This window comes from Miniopterus natalensis, chromosome 2, assembly GCF_054644295.1.
Source record: "Miniopterus natalensis isolate mMinNat1 chromosome 2, mMinNat1.hap1, whole genome shotgun sequence".
NCBI lineage: Eukaryota > Metazoa > Chordata > Mammalia > Chiroptera > Miniopteridae > Miniopterus > Miniopterus natalensis.
Genome location: NC_142082.1, coordinates 64175365 through 64196834, shown reverse-complemented (window position 1 = coordinate 64196834; position 21470 = coordinate 64175365). Strand labels below are relative to the sequence as shown.

The following is a 21470-nucleotide window of genomic DNA, read 5'->3' as shown; positions in this document are numbered from 1 at the left end:
TTCGAAATAGGTCTTTAAACTGAAGATAATGCCTAAGGAAAACACTCTGTGCCCCACTCACACATGGTCTGTGTAACGTGACCTAAACATTAAAGTACTAAGAATATGACAGCTTCCAGTGAGATTTAGAAAGTAGTCACAAAACACCACTGCTTTCATCCTAACAACCAAAACAAGCCACAAAAACTAAAAAATTGTAGTAGCTATTGACTTCAACCCATCAGGGAGTTGCAGACACAACAAAACCTCTAAGAACTATCAAGAAGTAACAGGCTGCCTTCATCACTGACAAACAGCTCTAAAGAAGTAGTTAAACAAGGGTAAAGAAAAACCAAATTTTTAATGAACTACTATTGACAGGAGCATGGGTACAGGCATGAGAGACTAGAATTCCAAGGAGCACCAGTCACAAAGCCCAGCCATGGAGCAAGTCTGCACCCACCTACCAGCTCCTCCCCTGAAGTCTTCACCATCTCCATGGGTAACATGCCAATGGTGGGGAGGGCAGAAAGTTGGGCAAGATGGTCCCTGAGGCATGTGAGGTCTTTCCCAATGCAGAGCAGCTGTCCTCTGAAGCCTCTGGCCTAAACAAATAACCTCAGAGAAATTCCAATAACACATTCTGGACTTTTACAAAGTAGAGGACAGCTGTCATCTGAAGGCTGGGAGGAGGACTCCAGGTCAGAAAGATTTCCTGAAGAAACAGAGAGCCAGAAGTGGAACTTAAAACATAAAGAAAACTCTACCATAACCCTACAAGTGGGTATCAGGACTTTAAAACAGAGATACCCCATGTTTTGAAAGCTGGTAGTTCAGTTGTGAAGTCAAAAAACACACAGCCAGAACCTCATTACTGCTCAGATTCCAGGCCCTCACAACATTTGAGGCCACAAATGAGCTGAATAAAACTAAAGTAGCAAGGAAGCCAAAACCCAGTCAAGTAGAGGTTGCACTGACTCAGCCTCCCATTCTAGCAGCCTGAAAGAAGGGCATGACCTTTTGGGAAGCAAGTATTATTTAATTTCTACTACAATTTTTAAAAATGTCCACCATATGATCAAATATTGTGAGACGTGCAAAGGTGAAGAAAATGTGTCCTCTAGTCAAAAGAAGCAGACCCAGAGATGGCCCAGATGGTGGAATAACCAGACAAACTATTTAAAATCAATCTATAAAAATAACAAAGGCCCAGCCGGGCATGGCTCAGCGGTTGCGCATCGACCTATGATCCAGGAGACAGAGATTTGATTCCCAATCAGGGCACATGCTCCGGTTGTGGGCTCGATCCCCAGTGGGGGGCTGGCAGGAGGCAACCAATCAATGACTCTCTCATCATTGATGTTTCTATCTCTCTCTCTCTCTCTCTCTCTCCCCCTCCCTCTCCCTTCCTCTCTCTGAAATCAATAAAGATATTTTTGAGAAAAAAAAAATAAAGGATATAAGGGATAAAGGGTATAATGAAAAGAGTGGACACCATGCATGAGAGATGGGGAATTTCAGCAGCAAGGTCATGGAAACTTTTTTTTAATGTCTTTTATTCATCAGATGGGCTTAACAGAACCTAAACATTGCTGAGGAAAGAACTGGTGAGCCTAAACACAGATCAAGGAAAGTATCAAAACTGAAAGAAAAAAATGGGGGGGGGAGGAGAAAGAACACAGCAACCAAGATCTGTGATACAGCATGAAATATTGTAATACAAGTGTAATTGGGGCCCAAAAAACAAGGAAGAGTGAGAATGGTAGAGAAAATATACTTTGAGAAGTCTGTTCTAATTGATTTAAAATAAAATTTAAAAAAGAGCCACCTAGGAACCTCCTAGTCAAACTGCTGGGGGGGAAAAAAAAAAAGGAAAATAAAGAGTAAATCAAAGTGCAGCCATAGAAATGAAGACATTATATACACAGGAGAAAAATGATACAAATGATAACTAATTTCTCACCAGAAACAATGGGGGCAGAAAACAATGGAATGGCATCTTTAAAGTACCCAAAGAAAAATCCTGTCATCCTGGGATTCTATGTCTAATGAAAATACGTTTCATAAATAGAAGTAAAATAGAGACCTTTTCAGACACACAAAAGTTGAGAGAGTCTGTCTCCAGCAGATCTGTTCTATAAAAAGTGTCAAAAGAAGTTTCTCAGGCCAACAAGAAATATACCAAATGGAATCCCAGATTTACAAAAAGAAATGAAGAGCATTGGAAAGGTTATTCTGTTTGATGTTGGCAATACACAGGTAAATGAGCTATTTAGGACCTAAATAACTAACAACCAGGTAAAGGAGACAAGCACATAAGCAGGTAATTATATAGCTATATAGAAAATGCAGCAGGAAGTATGTACAATGTATTACAGTAGCAAAGAAAACGGACATCTAAACTCACCAAGATAAACATGCTCTACTTAGGAATAACCCAGAAACATAAAATTGTCTTCCCATGAATATATTCCCAGAACTTATTGTCCCTATGTACATTAGTACCCCAAATTCTTCATATTTGTTTTAAAAAACTAGAAGACACCAAAAAAAAAGCAAAAAACTGTTAAGAAATGAGACTGGCTACTCTGTCTTCTGAATTACCACTTCATTGCCATCACTGCTATATAAGGTATATCAATCCCTCAGTGTAAAAACTATGCTGACTCTTCACACACCACAAAAGTGTAACCTGATTAATATGCTAAACATGACAAGAAATTAAACAAATCATTAATACAACATCAATATTATAAATGTAAACATGTCAATGAATGGGAATAGTAAACTTAAGCAATTCACAAGCTGCTTTGTGCTTACATAACTTAATGGTTCCATCAGTGGTAGAAGAAATAAAAGTTTAGTTTTCACAAAAACAAAACAAAACAAAAAAAAACTTTCTTAAATAAAAATCTCTAAGTGTCATAGAAATAACAATGGCTACATGCTCGGCACTGTGCTAAGAGCTTGAACTGCAGCATCAGGCTGAATGCATTTGTGTAATCCTTACAATGAGGAAACTGAATGTCTAAATAATAAAGGACAAGCTCCAAATCATTTCTACATAAAAATTTCATAATAGTTGGTATATAAAATAGCATAAAGGGGAAAAAATAAAACACAACCTATTACGTTTTTAGAACTACATTTGTATAAATAAACAATATCAGAATTTATACAATAATAATAAAATAGAATTAACACACCTCTCCCGGAGGCGTAGCACTTAAACTCTGGGGAAGGCTGGATTTTATCCAAGTGAAAAAACAAATTTGCACATTACCACTAGCACAGCTAGCTACAGGCAAGGTAAGGAAAATTAACATATCCCTCTTCTAGCTTCTAAATCTTCAAAGGTCCAAATAGTAATAGGAGATACAAAAGATCAGTGTTTCATAATCTCATTACAATGCTTTAATCTATTTTCCCTGATTAGTAGGCTTGAAAGACAAAATAAGGAAGGAACCATAGGAGAAAAATAAATACAATCCTTCCTCCCATACTAGAACAGTAAATTGAATCTGTTGAATACCTCAGGCTTAAAGTAAAAGTGTTCTCAGGTATGTGATGCTCTAATGAGCACTACAGGTAGATTCCATGTAATCAAGACATTATTACAAAACTAGATGCAAAGTGAATTTACTATCAAATCATTTTAAATGTTCTGAAGAAATTTCATTTTTTAAAAGGGGTGATACTATGTGTTCACTTATAAATGAAAAGAATCACTAATTTATCTTTCATAGAACTGCACATACAATTTGCTTAAAGGCACAACAGAACATAAATGCAAACTTTTAAAATACTTTTGTACATAAAAACACAATAGAAATCCCCATACTGACTATAAATGGTTGTTATTTTGTATTTGGCAATGTGGCTGGGAGTATGTCTTTTACAATTTATGCACTTGTGTAGCTATTTTTAGTTTTATATAAAATTCTCATCTTAAAGATGAGCTAGAAACACAACCCAAGTAGATGAGGTACACAAACAATTTCCCTTTGTTAAAGAATTGGTTAAACACACAGAAGACTGAGGGAATTCTATCATAATGCTATTTGGAGGTAGTACACCACACTTAATATGGCTACAGCTGTGTCTGGGGTGTACTGAGTTTTATAAATTAGTATCACTTATCTTCAGGAGAAGTTAAATGAGCACCCTACTGAGTATTATCTCACACTGATAATCAGTAATGACAGTTTAAATAAAATTAATTAAACAAAAAAACACAGACTCTTATAAACTATCTAGATGTTTAGCTATAGCATAACTCAGTAACAGTGAAAATGAAGTTTTTAACTCTTACAACATTTTAAATACTAACAGAAGTATTTTTTAATTTAATACAAAAGGAAGATATTGTAATTATTCGTCACCTTACAACTTGAAAAGTCTGGAAAACTATGTATGATCATAAAATACTTCCTTAGAGCCCAGAAGGGAATAGATATTTTCATACAATCCTGAAGAATTAAGCAAACAAAAGTTCACTGTAATTATAGAATCAATTTTATGTGAACGTATACCTGAAATCCAGAAAGAAAAAAAAAATCATTAAAGCTATCAACTTCCATGCAATCTTATACTATTATTTAAGTGGAAAGGAAAACCTAACAGTTTAAATAGCTTTACTTTTTAATTAGCTTTATTACTAAAACAAGGAAATTGATGATAAAAAACATGGCTGTGGAGTCTGACTTCTGAATCCTGCCCAACCACCTGCTGGCTGTGTTACCCTAACCAAGCTACTTAAACTTTTCATGACAGTACCTATCACAGTGAGTTGTTAATACTAATAAAACTTTTGACCCTTCGGCCTAGGGTTAAAATGCCTGAAATGCCTTAGCTGACTACTCTGTCTAAGGTAGCACATGTGCCTACACACTCCCCATTTTCTATCAAGCACAGCTTATTCCCTTTATATGTCATTTCATATGGCTTATCAAAGCCTGTAATTATTTCATTATATAATTGTTGACTCTCTTTCCCACTAAAGTGTGAGTGCCATGCTAGACAACTAACAACTGTCTTAGTCACTGTGGTAGCGAGTCTCTAAAATGGCCCCCAGCCTGGCCGGCGTGGCTCAGGAGATTGCAGTTTGAGTCCCGGTCAGGGCACATGCCTGGATTGCGGGCTCGATCTCCAGTATGGGGAATGCAGGAGGCAGCCAATCAATAACTCATTGATATTTCTCTCTCTCTCTCTCTCTCCCCCTTCTTCTCTCTGAAATCAATATATATTAAAAAAATAAAATAAAAAATAAAATGGCCCCCGGTAATCCTGACTTGTATAACCAATAGGATACTGTGGAAATTACGGAGTATGATTTCCAAGAGTAGATCATAAAAGGCATTACAGGTTTGGTCTCACTCCCTCTTGGACCACCTGCTCTGGGGTATGCCAGCTGCCATATCAGGACACTGGAGACAACCTACAGGAGGCCCAATGGCCAAGAACTGAGCTACAGAAGCAAGCAGCATGGAGGCCTCTTGCCAGCACTCCTTGGAAGCCCCGGTTGAGCCTTTGGATAACTGATATTTATTATATACAAGAGATGACTAATACAGAGCTCCCCCAAAAATCACACTTTTAGAAAGCTCTAGTCAAAATCTTCACTGCAACCTCATGAGTCCCCAAGCCACAAGCACCTAGCTAAGCAACTACCAAATTCCTGATCCAGGGAAACAGTATGAGATAACTGCTGTTTTAAGTCATTAAATCTTTGGGTAATTTGGGGGATAATTATACATTGCAACAGGTAACTATTACAGCCACTATGGTGTGATCAGCCTATAGCATAGTAGCAGGCAGTTAGCTAGCAGTCAATTAATAGTTGTTGAAGTATGAATGAATGAGCAATTACTAGATGATAAAATACAGTGCCATCCCTGCAGATAGATGTTCACCACCCGAGGGAAAAACATATGATAAAGGACTAATTATAAATTAAGGTAAAATATTGTAAACACCTCCAAGAAAATCATAAGCCATGTGAATTAGCAACAATAGGAACCAGTGATTAATTCTGGAGAGGAGAGGCTATGGAAAGGTGATGCCATCAGGGAACCCTGTGAAGCTAATATAAGTCAGAATTACAGGAGACAGTACATGTTATCAGCTAAACAGTATGCCTGTCTGTTCCATGGTCTTTACTAGAATGCTACTGACACCACTATTATTGGGGGGGAGGGGTGGGGGGGTGGCCATTCATGGTTTTAGGTGTGATAAGCTAACCATTCCACTCAGACTACAATTTTATCACTCGGTAACAATTTCCACCTACTATTGCATTCTAACTTCAATATTACTAAATGTTACGAATAGTCTTTTCCAGCTCTAAATTTATTTTAAGGAAATCATAAGAAGTTCCTTAGCCAGATGCTTCTTTGAAAACTTACCACTACAGGGGGAACAACAAGATGGCGCGTAGGTAACAGCTGCACCCGCTGCCTCCCGCAACCACATCAAAATTACAACTAAAATACAGAACCACCACCACTCTGAAAACTTACCACTACCTGAATTTAAAAAAAAAAAAAACTACTTACAATAATCTGCTTACATTTAGATATCATATAGTATTTTAATGTTAAATAAAAAACATAATAATTATGCTCTTAAAGTGCAACATAGACAATATAGTCAATAATCTTGTAATAACTATGTATTGTGCCAGTTTGGTACTAGAAATATCAGGGGGAACAATTGGTAAAGTATATGATTGTCTAACCACTATGCTGTACACCTGAAACTAATACAGAATAATTAATGTAAAATGTAATTGAAAAAATGTTTATATAAATGAAAATATTAAAAAGTCAATAAAAATTTTTAAAAAGAAAATGAATAAAATAAAATGAAAATTTTTAAAAAATCCTTTCAATTGCTTGAAAGTAAGTTACAACATGTAATATGTATCTACAGCCAAGTGTTGCAGAGCAGCCAGCAGAGATGACATAGAGGGAAGAACTGAGGCTTCCCAACAGCAATGGGTACCAGCTTGCCTGTAATAAGTAAGCCTCCCTGGAAAGGAATTCTCCAGCCCCATCAAGGATTCACATGACTGTGGCCAAGCTAGTGTCTTAATTACAATCTCACATACCTCAAACCAGAACCATCCTGCTAATAAGATGCGTCCAAATTTCTGAACCAAAAATCTGTGAAATGTTAAGTGTTTATTACCGGTATAAGCCACTAAGTTTTGGGATAATTTACTATATAGCAACAGATGACAAATACACAGATCCTCACAGAATACCTTTAAATGCCTAAAATATATACAATTCCAAAGAAAACTAAAATGGGGTTATAAGATATTTTTAAGTAATTGTAATATAGTAAATATATTTTTATCTTCACAAATGCATTAAATAACAAGGGGTAACAAAGTCTAATTTCAACAGTGTTGAATATAAACCATATTTTGAAATACCTTCAATAACTACAATCTGTTTTGAAAACATCTGTGACTTCTGTGGTGATAAAGTCACAGGTCATATCCTACTGTGTGTGAGGGGGGCGTACCATTATTCATAAGTTTTAAAAATACTAACTTTCACTTAAAGGTTAATGAATCTTTTCCTATTCAAGTTCAAGGATTCAAGGGCATAAATTCTACCACAAACCCCTTGGTGGTCCACAAACCCCAGGTTAAGAACCCCTGGTAGGTAGACATGGAATAGTACCAGAAACAGCGGTGGAAAAGAAGAGAGTAACTCAAGTTCTAACACCTTCAATGAATTAGTGGGAGGGGGGAGAAAACCTACAGTTAAGATCAACTAGGAGAAATGCACAGAAATGCTTAAAAAGAGCTGGAAGCTTTTGAAGGAAGAATATACCAGGAAAGTAAAGCCTTCAAAGAACGTCTAGGTTTCCACAGAGCAAGAAGGAAAGAAAACATTCAAAATGACAGGTTTTGAGATACAAAGGGAAAAGTAGGAGGGTTGGGAGGCCTGGAGGAGTTGAAAGATAACATCAGATGAGAAGAAAACACGGACCTGCATAGGGAGAGAAGCCTCTAGGTGCTCGCTGATGATACGGATAAATTATGACTTCTTGATGTTGACTCAGGTCAGCAGAAAAGTGAGTTGAATTGTAATAATGAAAATAAGGAAACATAAATCATGAAACTACGGCCATCTTAATTCATCTTCTCTGTCCCTACTGCCACTACTCTAGTTCAGGCCACTTGGACAACTGCTATAGCCTCCTAAAATTGCCTCTATGCCTTCACTGCCCCTCTACCCTACCATCCCTGGAGCTGTTCTCTACACTGACATCATTTTGATCTTACTGAAATGCAAATCCAATCAAGTCCCACATGATTCCTGTGCTTAAAATCCTTTAATCTTTGCATCGCCATTACTCAGGGATGTCATTCAAGTATCTTACCATGGCTCAAATACCCTTCGTAATTGGAACCTTACTTCCTCTCCAACCTCTTCACCATCCCACCACCCTTACACTCAATGATCTAGATGTAATAAATAACCTAGAACCTCCTAACTGTGCCCATGCTGTTTCCTGTGCCTAGAACCTATCCACATCCACAACTGATATCCCACCTACCTAATCTGGAGAATTTCAATTAAATCTTCAGTTCTCAGTTTGAGCTACATCTCATATAGGAGCCTTCCTGACTCCGCAAGACTGAGTTAGATCCTTCAGACCTAGGGCTTGCTTGCTTACAGGATAGTAGGTATACTACTCTGAAACTGCCTCAGATCATAGATATTTACTCAGGGTATAAGTCCTTGAGAACAGGAATTGTTATTTTACTCACTAAACCCCTCCTAAAACTTAGCATGGTCCTAAGTATGTAGTGTGTCTTCTATTAATATTTGTTAAGTTAATAAATAGCTTTCTATCTTCTATAGCTGGGACACAAGCCACTGCTTCTTGCCTTCTAAATCCTTCTCAACAATATCAGGAAGAATGCCAGGTGTTATGCCTTTTACGTATTCAATAAGAAAACCAAGACTCTTCCAACACTGATCAAAGAGCAGCGGGCTACAATGAAAACAAGCATGAATTTCTGTAATGTAACACCATTGAGTTAGATAGCAAGGAAAATCTCCACTGAAAGAAAAGGAGCCCAAAATCATTTTAAAAGAATTTAATATTCAAAAAACACTTAAGTTCTAACTACCTACATCTACTCAAAGTATAATAATTGTATATATTAGTTATCTATATTAGTTATCTATACTTAAAAACAAATATAAACTAGCTCTGTAAGTGACTACTACACTTTATTTTTTAGAAGGCAGACCAACAGTACCCATTCATGAAAATTTTCTGAAGATATCAGCAATTGCTTTCTACATGCCAACCTGACACTTCCACTAGGAATTCATTCAGTTGACATTCAGGATGTAAAATTACTAGTGAAAAAAGTTACAACGCCTGCCAGCCTGGATATCAACTCATCCTTCAAAGCTCAGCTGAAGTCACCTTCTCTATGAAGTCTTCCTCAAGATCAAAGCTAACCTTATGACTTCCACTGACCCTTATATACTATTGTTCCAACCCCTATCACACTGCACTCAAATGTATAGTGATCGTGTACACATCTGGTTCACCACTGTTCCCAGAGGGAAGGAACAGTCGTATTCATTGTTCTATTCCTATAATAGTTCCAGGCACTCAATAAATGTTTAATGAATGAATGGATGGATGGATAAAAGAATGAACAAACAAGTCTGCACACCCTACTACATCTTAGTATATTCAACCCTGAGAGCTCTTATCTTATTCCCAAGTTTGTACTGATTTGAGGAGGAGCTCTCTAAACTATTTCATAAATATTTAAAGATCCTAAGGTTGTACTTAAGTGTTACTACTGAAAATCTAAGTACAGGAAGCTTTAATTAACTCTTATTAATGGGCTCAGAAAGGCCCACCTGACTTAGTGAATAATTTTAATTTTATGGAACTTGTTTTGATGTATTTTGCCACATATACTCAGTTGCCCCAGTCCATACTGGTATTTCTAGTTTACACAGAAGAAATAATATATTTTGAGTATATAGTTTTTACAGAACACTTGTGGAAAATATTACCATTGTTTTTAATTTATAAAAAAAATATAGTAAGTTCATAAAAACGCAAAATGAACTTAAATTACAGTATAAAAGCTTTATATCCTACTGGACCAATAAGATATTATTTTAAATAATTCTTTTAAGTTGAGCTCTTTTTTAAAACTAATTTATATTTTGTTAACTGACTTGAAAGTTAGGCACATGTTCATATAATCAAAGTTACTTTTCTTTCATTAAAATCATTTTATTTTATTTTTGTATGAATGATGTCTGATTTAGCATATATCCCACCAAGACATATCACGTCTAGGTATAGGAACAGTCTGCAGGTAGACAAAACCCAGCTCTGTTAGGCACGGTCACCTGGAGAACTCATCTTTGAGTGAATCCTGCTCACAGAAAACCCCTCAGGAATGTGCTGGAGTTTTCCGGTAGCAGCTAAGTATACGGAGTGAGTCAGAAGGCCCATAGAGAACAATGAATGTTTCTGAAAGCACTCACCAGAACCCACACCCAGGCCAGGTGACTCCTCAGTGGTTCCAGGACCCATTCCCCATGGGGAACTTTAAGGGGAAGCAGAAAAGCCTGTACTAGGAGCAGACCACAGTTGCTAGATCTGTGAAGTAGCTTCCATCCAGTCTTTCCATGTCCTTGCAATTTAAATAATCTCACATCCTATACCTGTTGCCATCTCAGTCACACACATCACTATTCCTTTGGGATAAACCTTTCTCAGTTTTGTTCACCAGAAATATTCACAATAGTTCTTATCACAGGAAACTTCTTACTACAATGTCTTTACAATTATAATTCTCTCAGGATTAAGACCAACAGCTATGATATAATTTTTCCTTGTCTGTTTAAAGGTCAGAAGTCTCACATAGATGCCTTTAAGGAAAAAAAGAGAAACTAATGAGACATACTTTGAGATTTTACACTGGCACTCTCGGAGAAAGGGACTGCACTTAAGTGGCAGTATAACTCACTTGTTAAAGATGGTGTTCTCTAGGGCCAATCTGCCAGAGTTTCCTGGCAGCCCCATGACTTTAAACAAGTTGCTTAATCTCTCTGCGTCAATTTCTCAATCTTTAAAAATGGGAATAATAATGACTATTCAGGGGCTTGCTCAAAATATTAAATGTGCTTATAAAGCTAATATTTGGAACACTACTTAGCACATGGTCTAATAATTACATGGTCTTTACTATCACTTCACACACCTTCTTCCAATCAGCAGCTATAAGTAAAATCTCTAACAACTTACCTCACATCTTTCTATTCCCTGGAAGGCTCCTGCATGTTGACTGAGAAATGTGTATCAAATTAGAGAAGCAGATTCCTACCACAGAGGCCTTATGTGCCATGTTAAAGAGCTTGGGCTTGATCTATACATAACAGGTGCAATTAAGCAGTTTCAAATAGGGTAAAATATGGTCAGAAATGCAATTTAGACAGGTCACTCTGGTTGCTGTGCACGAAGTTGGCTTTTTGAGAGAAGCAATAGGAAGTTGTGAGTCCTGACAAGAGATGATAAAAGAAACAGTGCTCTAATAGAAGGAATTCAGAGAAGAAAATAGATTCAAGAAATAATTAGAAAGAAACAGAGGGGCGAAGCTATCTTCTAGGATAATATAGGAATAAATATCAGTGTAAGAGAAAAGTAAAGGGTTTGATTTGGGGGCATGTCGAGTTTCAAGTACAGATGAAATATCCACATGAAGGTATTCAGAGGCTAATGCATTAATGTCTCACCTTGAGGAAAAGGTCACAGAGATATAGACAAAGGTGACTGCCCAGATCAGGCACCACATACAGAGGAGAACAGTGGCTTTAGGAAAGAAACCTGAGAAATCACAATAGTTGACAGGCAAAGGAAAAACACACGTAACAGAGACAAAAGGAAAGGTCAGAGGGATATGAAACTGATAGTCAAGTATCACAGAGCCAAGAAATCTTCGTTTTTTAAACAGGAAGGAGCCAACTGGATCAAGCAGAGTGGAGACTGAAATCCCACAAACTATGCTCCAGTAAATTTCCAAAAACTAAAACTAATGAATATCACTGAGGATAAAAACGGTCATTTCATAATAATAAAGGATTCATAACAACCCTAAATGTATATACACTTGATTGGAAAGCTGCAAAAAAATGAAGCAAAAAATGAATAAAAGTGAAAAGATAATTTTAAAATCCTAAATTATATATGGAGACTTCAACACTTCTTTCAGTAACTGTCAGAACATGCAGGCAGAAAATCAGAGATATAGAAGATGTGAACAACACTATCAGCCAACTTGACCTACTTACTATTGATAGACCAGTTTTAACAAACAGTGCACATGGAACATTCACCAACATAGACCACATTCTCAGACAGAAGGCAAGATTCAAAATTGAAAAGGACTGAAATCCCACAAACTATGCTCTGGCCAAGGGAATTAAATGCCAAATCAGTAATAGAAAGATATCAGAAAACTCCTCAAATATTTAAAAATTAAACATATATCTAAATAACCAATGGGTCAAAGAGAAAAAATCCACTGAAAATTAGAAAGTATTTTAAATATTCAGAAAATGATGCAGTAGCTCTCTGAGGGAAATTTATAGCATACAAATTCCTATATTAGGAAAAAAATACCTCAAATCAGTTATTTAAGCTTCCACCTTAAGAAACCAGAAACAGAATAAAGCAAGAGGAAGAAAATAATGAAGATAAAATAAATGAAAGCAAAAGAACTATGAAGAAAATTTCTGAAACCAAAGTTGGTTCTTTCAAAAGATCAGTAAAACTGACGAACCTCTAGTCATACTAATCAGAGGGGTGGAAATAGCACAAATTATCAATATCAGGACTGGAAAATGGGCATATCAACACAGATTCTACATTTAAAGGATAAAAAAGAATTACAAACAACTCATAATTCAATAAAATAGATATGAAAAAATTCCTTGAAAGACAAACGACGAAGATCTCAGAACTTCCTCTAGTTGCTACATAGGCCAGCGTCCATTTTCCTAGCTATAGCTGTGAACCGTTTGTGGGTCATGAAATCAATAGAGTGGACTGGATCACTTTTTTCTTCTTCTTGTTTTGGGGTTTTTTTTTCAATGGAATGGAGTAAAAAAGAATGGAAAAGACTGAAAGGGAAAGGATCCGAGTTTATTATGCTTAGAAATGTTAAATACTGTTTCTTAAAACGTGTTTCAACTGAGAGAGAATTTGTGTGTGTGTGTCAGGCTACAAAATCAAATGTAGTTCTTAGTGTGGGTCCCAGTCAATATATGAAAGCCAACAAGGGGTTACAATAGCAATGCTGAAGTCAGCGGGCAAAAAGAAGAGGTTATCATTAGGAGGACTGTACTTCTGACAAATGTCTATGAGGGACAAGGGAGAAAAAAAGCAAGGCAAACAACTCCTAGAGAGCAGAAACATTCAGTGGATACGGAGATGGAGAATTCAGTACTGTGACTTCCACGATTTCTTCCAGCTTACCTTTTCAAACTTGTTTCCCCTCACTGTCCTCCTCCCAATCTTTTTATCTCTACAAGGAAAGCTTTCTTTTCAACCCAGCTAATACAATGGAGGGTGGTAAACGCAATGACTTTTCACCTTTGTATTACCTTTGCACCTTGGACTGCACTTTATACACAGTGAATGCTCAAACATGTATAGAATGAACACTGTTTAAAACATATTAACTTTGCCTGCGGACCTCAATGCTATAGTACCTCTTCATTCTTTTCACCAAACAGTGTCCTATGAAATTAAATTCTGATAGTAACTCAAATAATCTTAAAGGGTGAAGTACTTTTGCAGGCCTTTAGCAAAGCAAATTAAAGAAATGGGTTTTTAATATTAATACTTCCCAGAATGTTTCTATTTAATGTTTCTAAAACCCTTGTTATTCATACATATGACCACAGTGGGCACCACTCTTAGATGCCTTCTCTCAAGTTCTGCCCCCCCCCAAAAAAAGCTATTCACATTAAGAAGTCTCAGCAGTTGCGCATCAACCTATGATCCAAGAGATCATAGTTCGATTCCCAGTCAGGGCACATGCCTGGGGTTTCAGGATCGATCCTCAGTGAGGGGAGTGCCGGAGGCAGCCTATCAATGAGTCTCTCATCATTGATGTTTCTCTCTCTCCCCTTCCCCTCTCTTCCTCTCTCTGAAATCAAATTTTTTTTATAAGCACACGTGCAACGTGTATGTTGTGGGAGTGGCAAACTTTAATTAGAAAACATAATGCTAGCATATATCAAAGCATCAGTCAGTGGCAATACTTCCCTGAGCTCTAACTCACCAGAAATAATTTAAAGAGCCCTCAAAATATTCAGCTAGCCAGCCCTTCTTAGCTCTGCTTTGATCTGCAATACACATACCCTGTAAGCCTCAACTGCAAAAGCATCACACTGCCACTCTCTGCCCATCAGGAAATATTTTTAAAAGGCATTAAAAAGGGACAGAACTAAATGCAACAGTTCAACCTACTTAGGCTTAAGTGAAACACACCAAAACCCTATAAGGAAGGCAGAGGCAGTATAATTAGTCATTCTTTACAAATAAGTGAACACGTAATTCATTTGCCAAGGTCAGAGAGCTAAGAAGTGAATTCTGTCTTTCAATGACAGTCTTTTGATTCCAAATCCAATGCTCCTTCCACACTGCATCAATCAACAGTGAGTAAGAAAAACTTTACTTGTCAGTGTCTCCTATTCAAGGGAGTCATGCTTATTCTCTAAGCTCCACAATGGGTCCAAAGCCCACACTAGACTATCTGTCCATCCTTTCCTGGGCTCAAGCCTTGGCCACTCAAGAACCAGGCTAAAGCACAAGATCAGAAGAGAACAACAGTGACAGCTGGGGATATAGCAGTTCAGCCAATGAGGCAATGTGAAGAGAGTCAACAAGCAATCCAGGAGAGACGGTCATGTGTGCATCTAAGGTGAAGGCAGGGGCAAGGCAACAGTCAGCGACCCAGGCAGGTGGTCAGAAAGACTGATAGTCAGTCCTTGTCAAAGCTTCTCTACCCTGTGCAAAATCAAGACTCCATCTCTGGGAAGCCTGACCTGGACCAACCAGGCCCAGATCCAAGGAAACCACAATACCACGCAATTATCAAAACAGTAACTCATTCTTTCACTCCTTCAACAAAGAACTTAAGAAAATGCTAAACGTGTGCCAGAGAACATGCCTGGAAATATTAATAACACATCATCTCCATCTTCAAAAGATTTAAACTAATGAAGAAGAGATAATAGATGATATACTGCCTTGATAAAATCATGCACAGGGCACTGTGGCAACAATCCAAAAGCTCTGACCTTACCAAGTCCAGTTGCAAAGATTAGAGGAGAGGTGAGGAAGGAAGGCAGGGTGGAGAAAGATTAAGAAAGTCTTCACTGAGGAGGAACCCACTTATTAATGTACAATCACAGCAAGATGGTTTCGAGAGTAGCCTGTTGAAGCAATTCCATAACATGAGTGTTTCTAGAGATTGGGGGCTGGCAATGTGCAAGGAGAGAGTTATATAACAAAGGGATAACAAAGGCAAGGCCACAGGCTGAGTGAAAATGGGAAATATACAGTGCCCATAAAATAAGAAAAAACCTCAAAAATATCATATAGAAAGGAAGTACTGATATATGCTTCAACATGGATGAACCCTGAAAATATTTTGGTTAAGTAAAAAAATTCAGTCACAAAAGACTACATATCATATGGCTCCATTTATATGAAGTGTCCAGAAGAGGCAAATCTATAGACAGAAAGCAGAGTGGCAATTGCCTAGGGCTAGGGAAGTTGGTAATTGGGGAGTGACTGCTTAAGGGTATGAAGTTTCTTTTTGGGTGATGAAAATGTTCTAAAATGAATTGTGGTGATGGTTTCACAGCTCTAGGAATATACTAAAAACCAGTGAAATGTAACTTTAAATGGGTGAAATATATGATATGTGAATTATAGCTCAATAAGGCTGTTACAAACATACCACTGTATATTCTCATAAAAGTTCAAACATAAAAATTGTAGATGGCCCAGCCAGGCGTGGCCCAGCGTTTGAGCATCGACCTAGGATCCAGGAGATCAAGGTTTGATTCCCGGTCAGGGCACATGCCTGGGGATGTGGGCTCAATCCCAGTGAGGGGAGTGCAGGAAGCAGCTGATCAATGACTCCTATCATTGATGTTTTTCTCTCTCTCTCTCCTCCTCTCTCTGAAATCAATAAATATATATTAAAAAATAAAAAATTGTAGATGGTTTTATTACCAGCCTTAAGAAGCCATTTGAAAGCTAAGTCAACAGACTAAGCATACAGGTTCGGAGCTAAGTGGAACAAGACTCAAGTCACATCTGCACCACTTGCCAGCTGTCCATACTTGAGAGAGCCACCAACTTAACCTGTCAGCCTCAATGCACTCGGTAAAATGAGAGCAACATCAACTTCACAGGGTAAGAAGTTACATAAATAATCTGCATAATTGCTCCATATTGCTACCATTTTCTAAATACTATTACATGAGAAATAAATGTCATCCTGAAAAGTTGACAAATACCCTTTTCTTAGATACAATACAGAGGAGTAAAACATAACACTAATTCAATTTTTTAAATTTGTATGTCAAGATCTATGTCTTATTCACATTTGCATGTTTACCTTACCCTAAGATGGCAAGTGTCTACGATGGTACTTTGGATTATCAGGGGTGCTAAACATTTTCTGAGTGCGTACTATGTTTTAAGCGCTCTGCTTCATTATTTGATACAAGGTGAACTTGAATTCAAAACTTGGTCAGTAGAGTGAAATGCTCTGTCCTCTATACCACGCTAACGTATTTTTGGTGTTATTGTTTATTTGGGTCTTGCTTGTTGTTACTCCTTTATCATTAACCAAGAATTATATTCAGAAATAGTTATCAGAATAATGGATTGAATATACAAGAATCTGTAATGGTGCTATGATATGTTAATTACTTATAAGAAGGTCTATTATTTTCAGCATGCAGAATGTATACTAAGGATGCTTGGTTCTCCTGTTTTTAAGTAAAATTTTTAAAAGTACACACATGATATTTTAGTCTGGTCTATTTTAATTAGCAACTACATATTTCTGAAAAGCTGACATGTCTTTAGTTTTTTTTTTAAACCTCTTTTTTGAAGTATGAGAGCTGATTTGAATGATTCAAGGTTGACTAACAACTTGTAATTGAATGAATTTTTTAAACTAACATGTCAACTAGTCCCTATTTAAAAGCAACAATTTAATGTATTTTACCAGTTCTGCCTCTTATTTTAACACCATAAAAATAGTACATTTCCAAAACATGCAGTTTTTAGCAATGTCAAAGGTGTTAGCACAGCATGCCATCAACATCACAGTTAGTTAAATTCACAAGAAATACTGAGAACAATCTTACCATGTCATCTGTCAATGTCCTAATGTTTAAATGCTGCAAATGAAAGAAACCAATTGCATCAGTAATTTATAACAGCTATTTAAAATTTTAGTTAATAGAGTACATTTAAATTTTTACAATGCTAAGTTGAATATAATTAAATTCCTGACAGCCTAATAAAAATGCATTATATACTCTTTTAATCACTTTCTTGAGAAGATGGGCAAAAGTTATCCTGAATGTGGTAGTACCAAACACTGCCTAAAATTTCTTATATTTGTAAACCAAACTAGAAACCTAACTGTGATACAATTACCGTAGTCTCCCAAGTAACTATTAATTATCACTAAGTATATGAACTTAGAACACAATGGATATAAAGATTTAAATCTAATTTTCAGAACTTGTTCATATTATAAAAGTGAAACTTTAAATCTACCATTAGCATGCAGCATAGTAGATAATGAAGTACTTTGCTGGCTTAATTAACTTAAACAATTCTAGAAATGAAGAGAATACTAGAACAAGTATTTGCATCTTTAACATCAGTTTCATTTATCACTAGTGGTGACAGTAGACACTTCCAATTTCATTGCTAGCTTCTTCGAGAACCCTTTTGCTGATTTCCTTGCTAGACAAACATAAGGCCACTTTAGAAAATGAATAATTTTAGTCTCCTGCAAAGTGGAGCTCAAAAGAAGTATTTGGAGGGACGGAAAAAACAGAAATCTTCAGTTTTATAAATTCCAGAGTCGGGAAAGATTTTGTATCCCAGTAGCTAGAATCGATTTCCAATTCTCCTTCCTCTTATTCATTGTGGCATTAGATCATTAACAGGGCAGAAAAGGGATCAAGTGCATTTCCTAAGTAGAAAATCAGATGTACTATTTTGTAAGTATAGAAGGACCTGTTAGCAATTAGTACACCTTTACGCTCATGAATCTACCTCAATGATGATCCAGATTAAAAACTGTTACAGTGTAAAACTATCCCAGATTCTCTTGTCTTTCACCAAGATGTTCCTTCTCTAGTACAGAGAAAACACCAACCTCAGGGACCCAAAATGAGCTTTGTACACACCAAAGAGAATACAGCTGAATAAATGACCACACTATTGGCCATTAGCCACACCACTAGGCTCCAGACTGAACTGCCGGTTAAGTTAGAAACAAAGAAATAATAACACGGGATTAACAAGGGGTTAGTATTTAATTCTGGGCTATAGAATTTGCTTTTAATCTATACTATCTCTAGTCCTTGAAATTAACAAGTATGCACGGAGGTCCTTAAGAGTGTGACCAAGGGCAAGACTGTAAAATCTGAGGCACTTAGGGCCCTGGTCTCATCCCAGAGACCACAACTAGAATTAAACCCAATTCTACCCCAAGTCCACAGAAAAAGGAACAGTGGAAAGGCTGCCTGGAGGTTCCTTCCTCTAACTGCCTACCGTCTGTGCTTTCCTGCCAAGAGAGATTTCCAGCATGTTTTTATCAGGCGAACCACATCTCATTCTCCAACTAAAGGTATCACCTAACCACAACTCTCATCACACCTGAAAGGGGTCATTTCAAGGCTCTCTGACAAGAGCAATATAGCCGACTTCTGACAATAGCATTCTAGGTGGCCTAGCGCTTAAAATGCAAGGCCAAAAAAAAAAGTATAAAGCTGAAATCCTATTTAGAATAGTATGCCACAACAAAGAGAAAACATCTACTTACACAAATGAAATATTTCAAAATCCCAATTTGAGTTGCCTGAGGAAAATGCCATAAAAGTTTATGTTACAAAAGAGAGAAAGACAATGAAAACAGACAATTTTAAGAGAAATGAGAGTAGAGCCCATGCAAGATTTATGAGCTGAAGACTGCACAGAAGATATAGAAAGTAAACTACCAGACAGAAAAAGTAGGGGTGTAGGTTACATAATGCAAAATTGAGATGTCAATATCAAAGTATGTTTTTATATACCTCAAAGGCCTCAAGTTGAGCAGACTTTTAAATTAGAGTTGGACTTACAATTTTCAGAAAAAGAACAAAGAGTAACTCGTGTAATAACAAGACACATAAGAATTTGGGGGGGGGGCATGGCTCTTTGATATGTTTAAGTGGTCTGACTTTTAAAAGGATTCAATTTGTTAAATGCTTGACTTGTGTTTTTAAAACAAAGGCACGTATACAGGCCCAGTTATGATATCTACATTATTCCACACACACTTGCACAAAAACGAACATATGAATTGCAACAGAATTATAATGCAGGGGCAGCTTACATAAAACAGTAAGAACCAGGCAATGTAAGAGTGGGGAGTATAACAGTCTGAGCGAAAAGCAAGAAGCTAATAATTATTCCTTCTCTTAGGGAAAACACTTACCTATTGATTCTCACTCACCACCAGCAAGAGAAGCCAGAAGGGCAGGAAATGATATCATTTCAAAGCCCCATAATAGAACTAACAGAGATACTAACAGAGTAAATGACTGAAAAACTGATATAAAAATAGTTTCTGTATCAAAACATGAAAGTCAGAATAAGTTTGACTGCTAGATTTAGCTTCCAGAAAAATAGATGACATAGCTTTTTGTTTACACACATGCAATCTGAAAGAAACTACTAAAAAAATTTTTTAATAGATCTAAGCATGAGTAATTTCCACTAAAATCTGGACTGTCTAATCACAGTCCACTTCAAATAGGACTTAAAGAAAAAAAAACAAACTAAATACTTACTGAAAAAATGTAAAGGTTAGGTCAAATGGTATCCTTTTGTGTGATGTCTGAATGTTAATATTAATTCAAGTTTATTAAGTTTACATTATCTCAAGGTCCAACCTTTTTAAATTATAGACTTCTAGACAGTGGAGGGAGTGGATGACTGACTAAAACCTCAGATAATTCCATAGGGCTTTGGCCTTTTGTAGGTACAAAACTACAAGGGTGATATCTTTCATTAAAAAAAGAAAAAACTGTATTATAAAAAAGTATTGCTGTTATACTGGTACTTGAGGTACTGTTTAAATGTCTGGTTAACTAAGACACTTAGAAAATGAAGTATTTCTGTTTTACAGCTACCAGCCATACTACTGGTTAGGGAAAATGGGAACTGCACGCATCAATCCAGTTCAGGAGAAGCACTTGCTGATAGCCAAACCAAAAAGGAAATAGAAACATAAAACTGACTAAATAGAAATGCTTTTTTAAAATATTAACAATCCAAAAGCAACTTTTTGTCATATTTGCCCCAAAAAAGTTAAAAGCATATAGTTTCAGACATTAAAACAGTCACACAAAGGTAACTTTTTGACCTTTAGTTAAATTACCTGGCCTATGATCCTCCAGATGTTATTATTCCTTTATGGGACAGAATAAAACTGAGGATAGAATCAAAATATGAACAGCTCTGAACACAGGACCACTGGTAATTGGTTAGCGTGGGGTATTAAAGCACATTGGGGCTCCTGCCCTAGCCCTAACTTTTTAGGGCCAAAAACTCACCCTTCTTCCTGTCTCTATTGTTTCTCTACTTGCAAATTCTATTTTCTCTCTAAAAAGTAAGAAACACCACATGTAGATGTCGACAGTTCCTAGGATGAGTGATCGAGACGAGCACTCTGGAATTGAAAGAGAAAGTCTTTATAGATTTTTTTCTTCTGAAGAACATAGGATCCAAAAAAAGGAGCAGAAACACAGAACATAGATCCCTATATTCCCATCAAAACCTTTACTGAAGACAGTACATGCTGTCAAAAATAGATCTGGAGCTTTCAAAGCACTGTGCTAAGTGCTGTAAATATGAAGAGGTATGAAGAAACAGTCCCACCTATACCCATTTAGTTTCAAGTAAAAGTTTATGAGTATGTAGCAAAGACCAAATAAATTAACACGAAGCAAGATACAAACCCCTGGAATACACATGGAATGAAAAGGATTCTCAACTGTAGCCAAGATTTTTAGCAATTTTTACATTTCCTTTCATTGGTTACCACATTTGAACTAGCAGGGAGCAAAGGATCTGTCCACTAATGTCATCAAATACATGACAGACACCAC

General features: G+C 36.7%; 1 protein-coding gene across 1 annotated transcript in view; it reads right to left on the bottom strand.

Moving 5' to 3' along the window:
• Positions 1-21470, bottom strand: part of DIAPH3 (diaphanous related formin 3) — a 425390-nt gene that overhangs the window by 381032 nt on the left and 22888 nt on the right. Inside the window, exon 2 of the mRNA XM_087814306.1 lies at positions 17445-17477. Coding sequence (XP_087670432.1) covers positions 17445-17477 — 33 coding nt within the window. The remainder of the gene's footprint in view (positions 1-17444; positions 17478-21470) is intronic.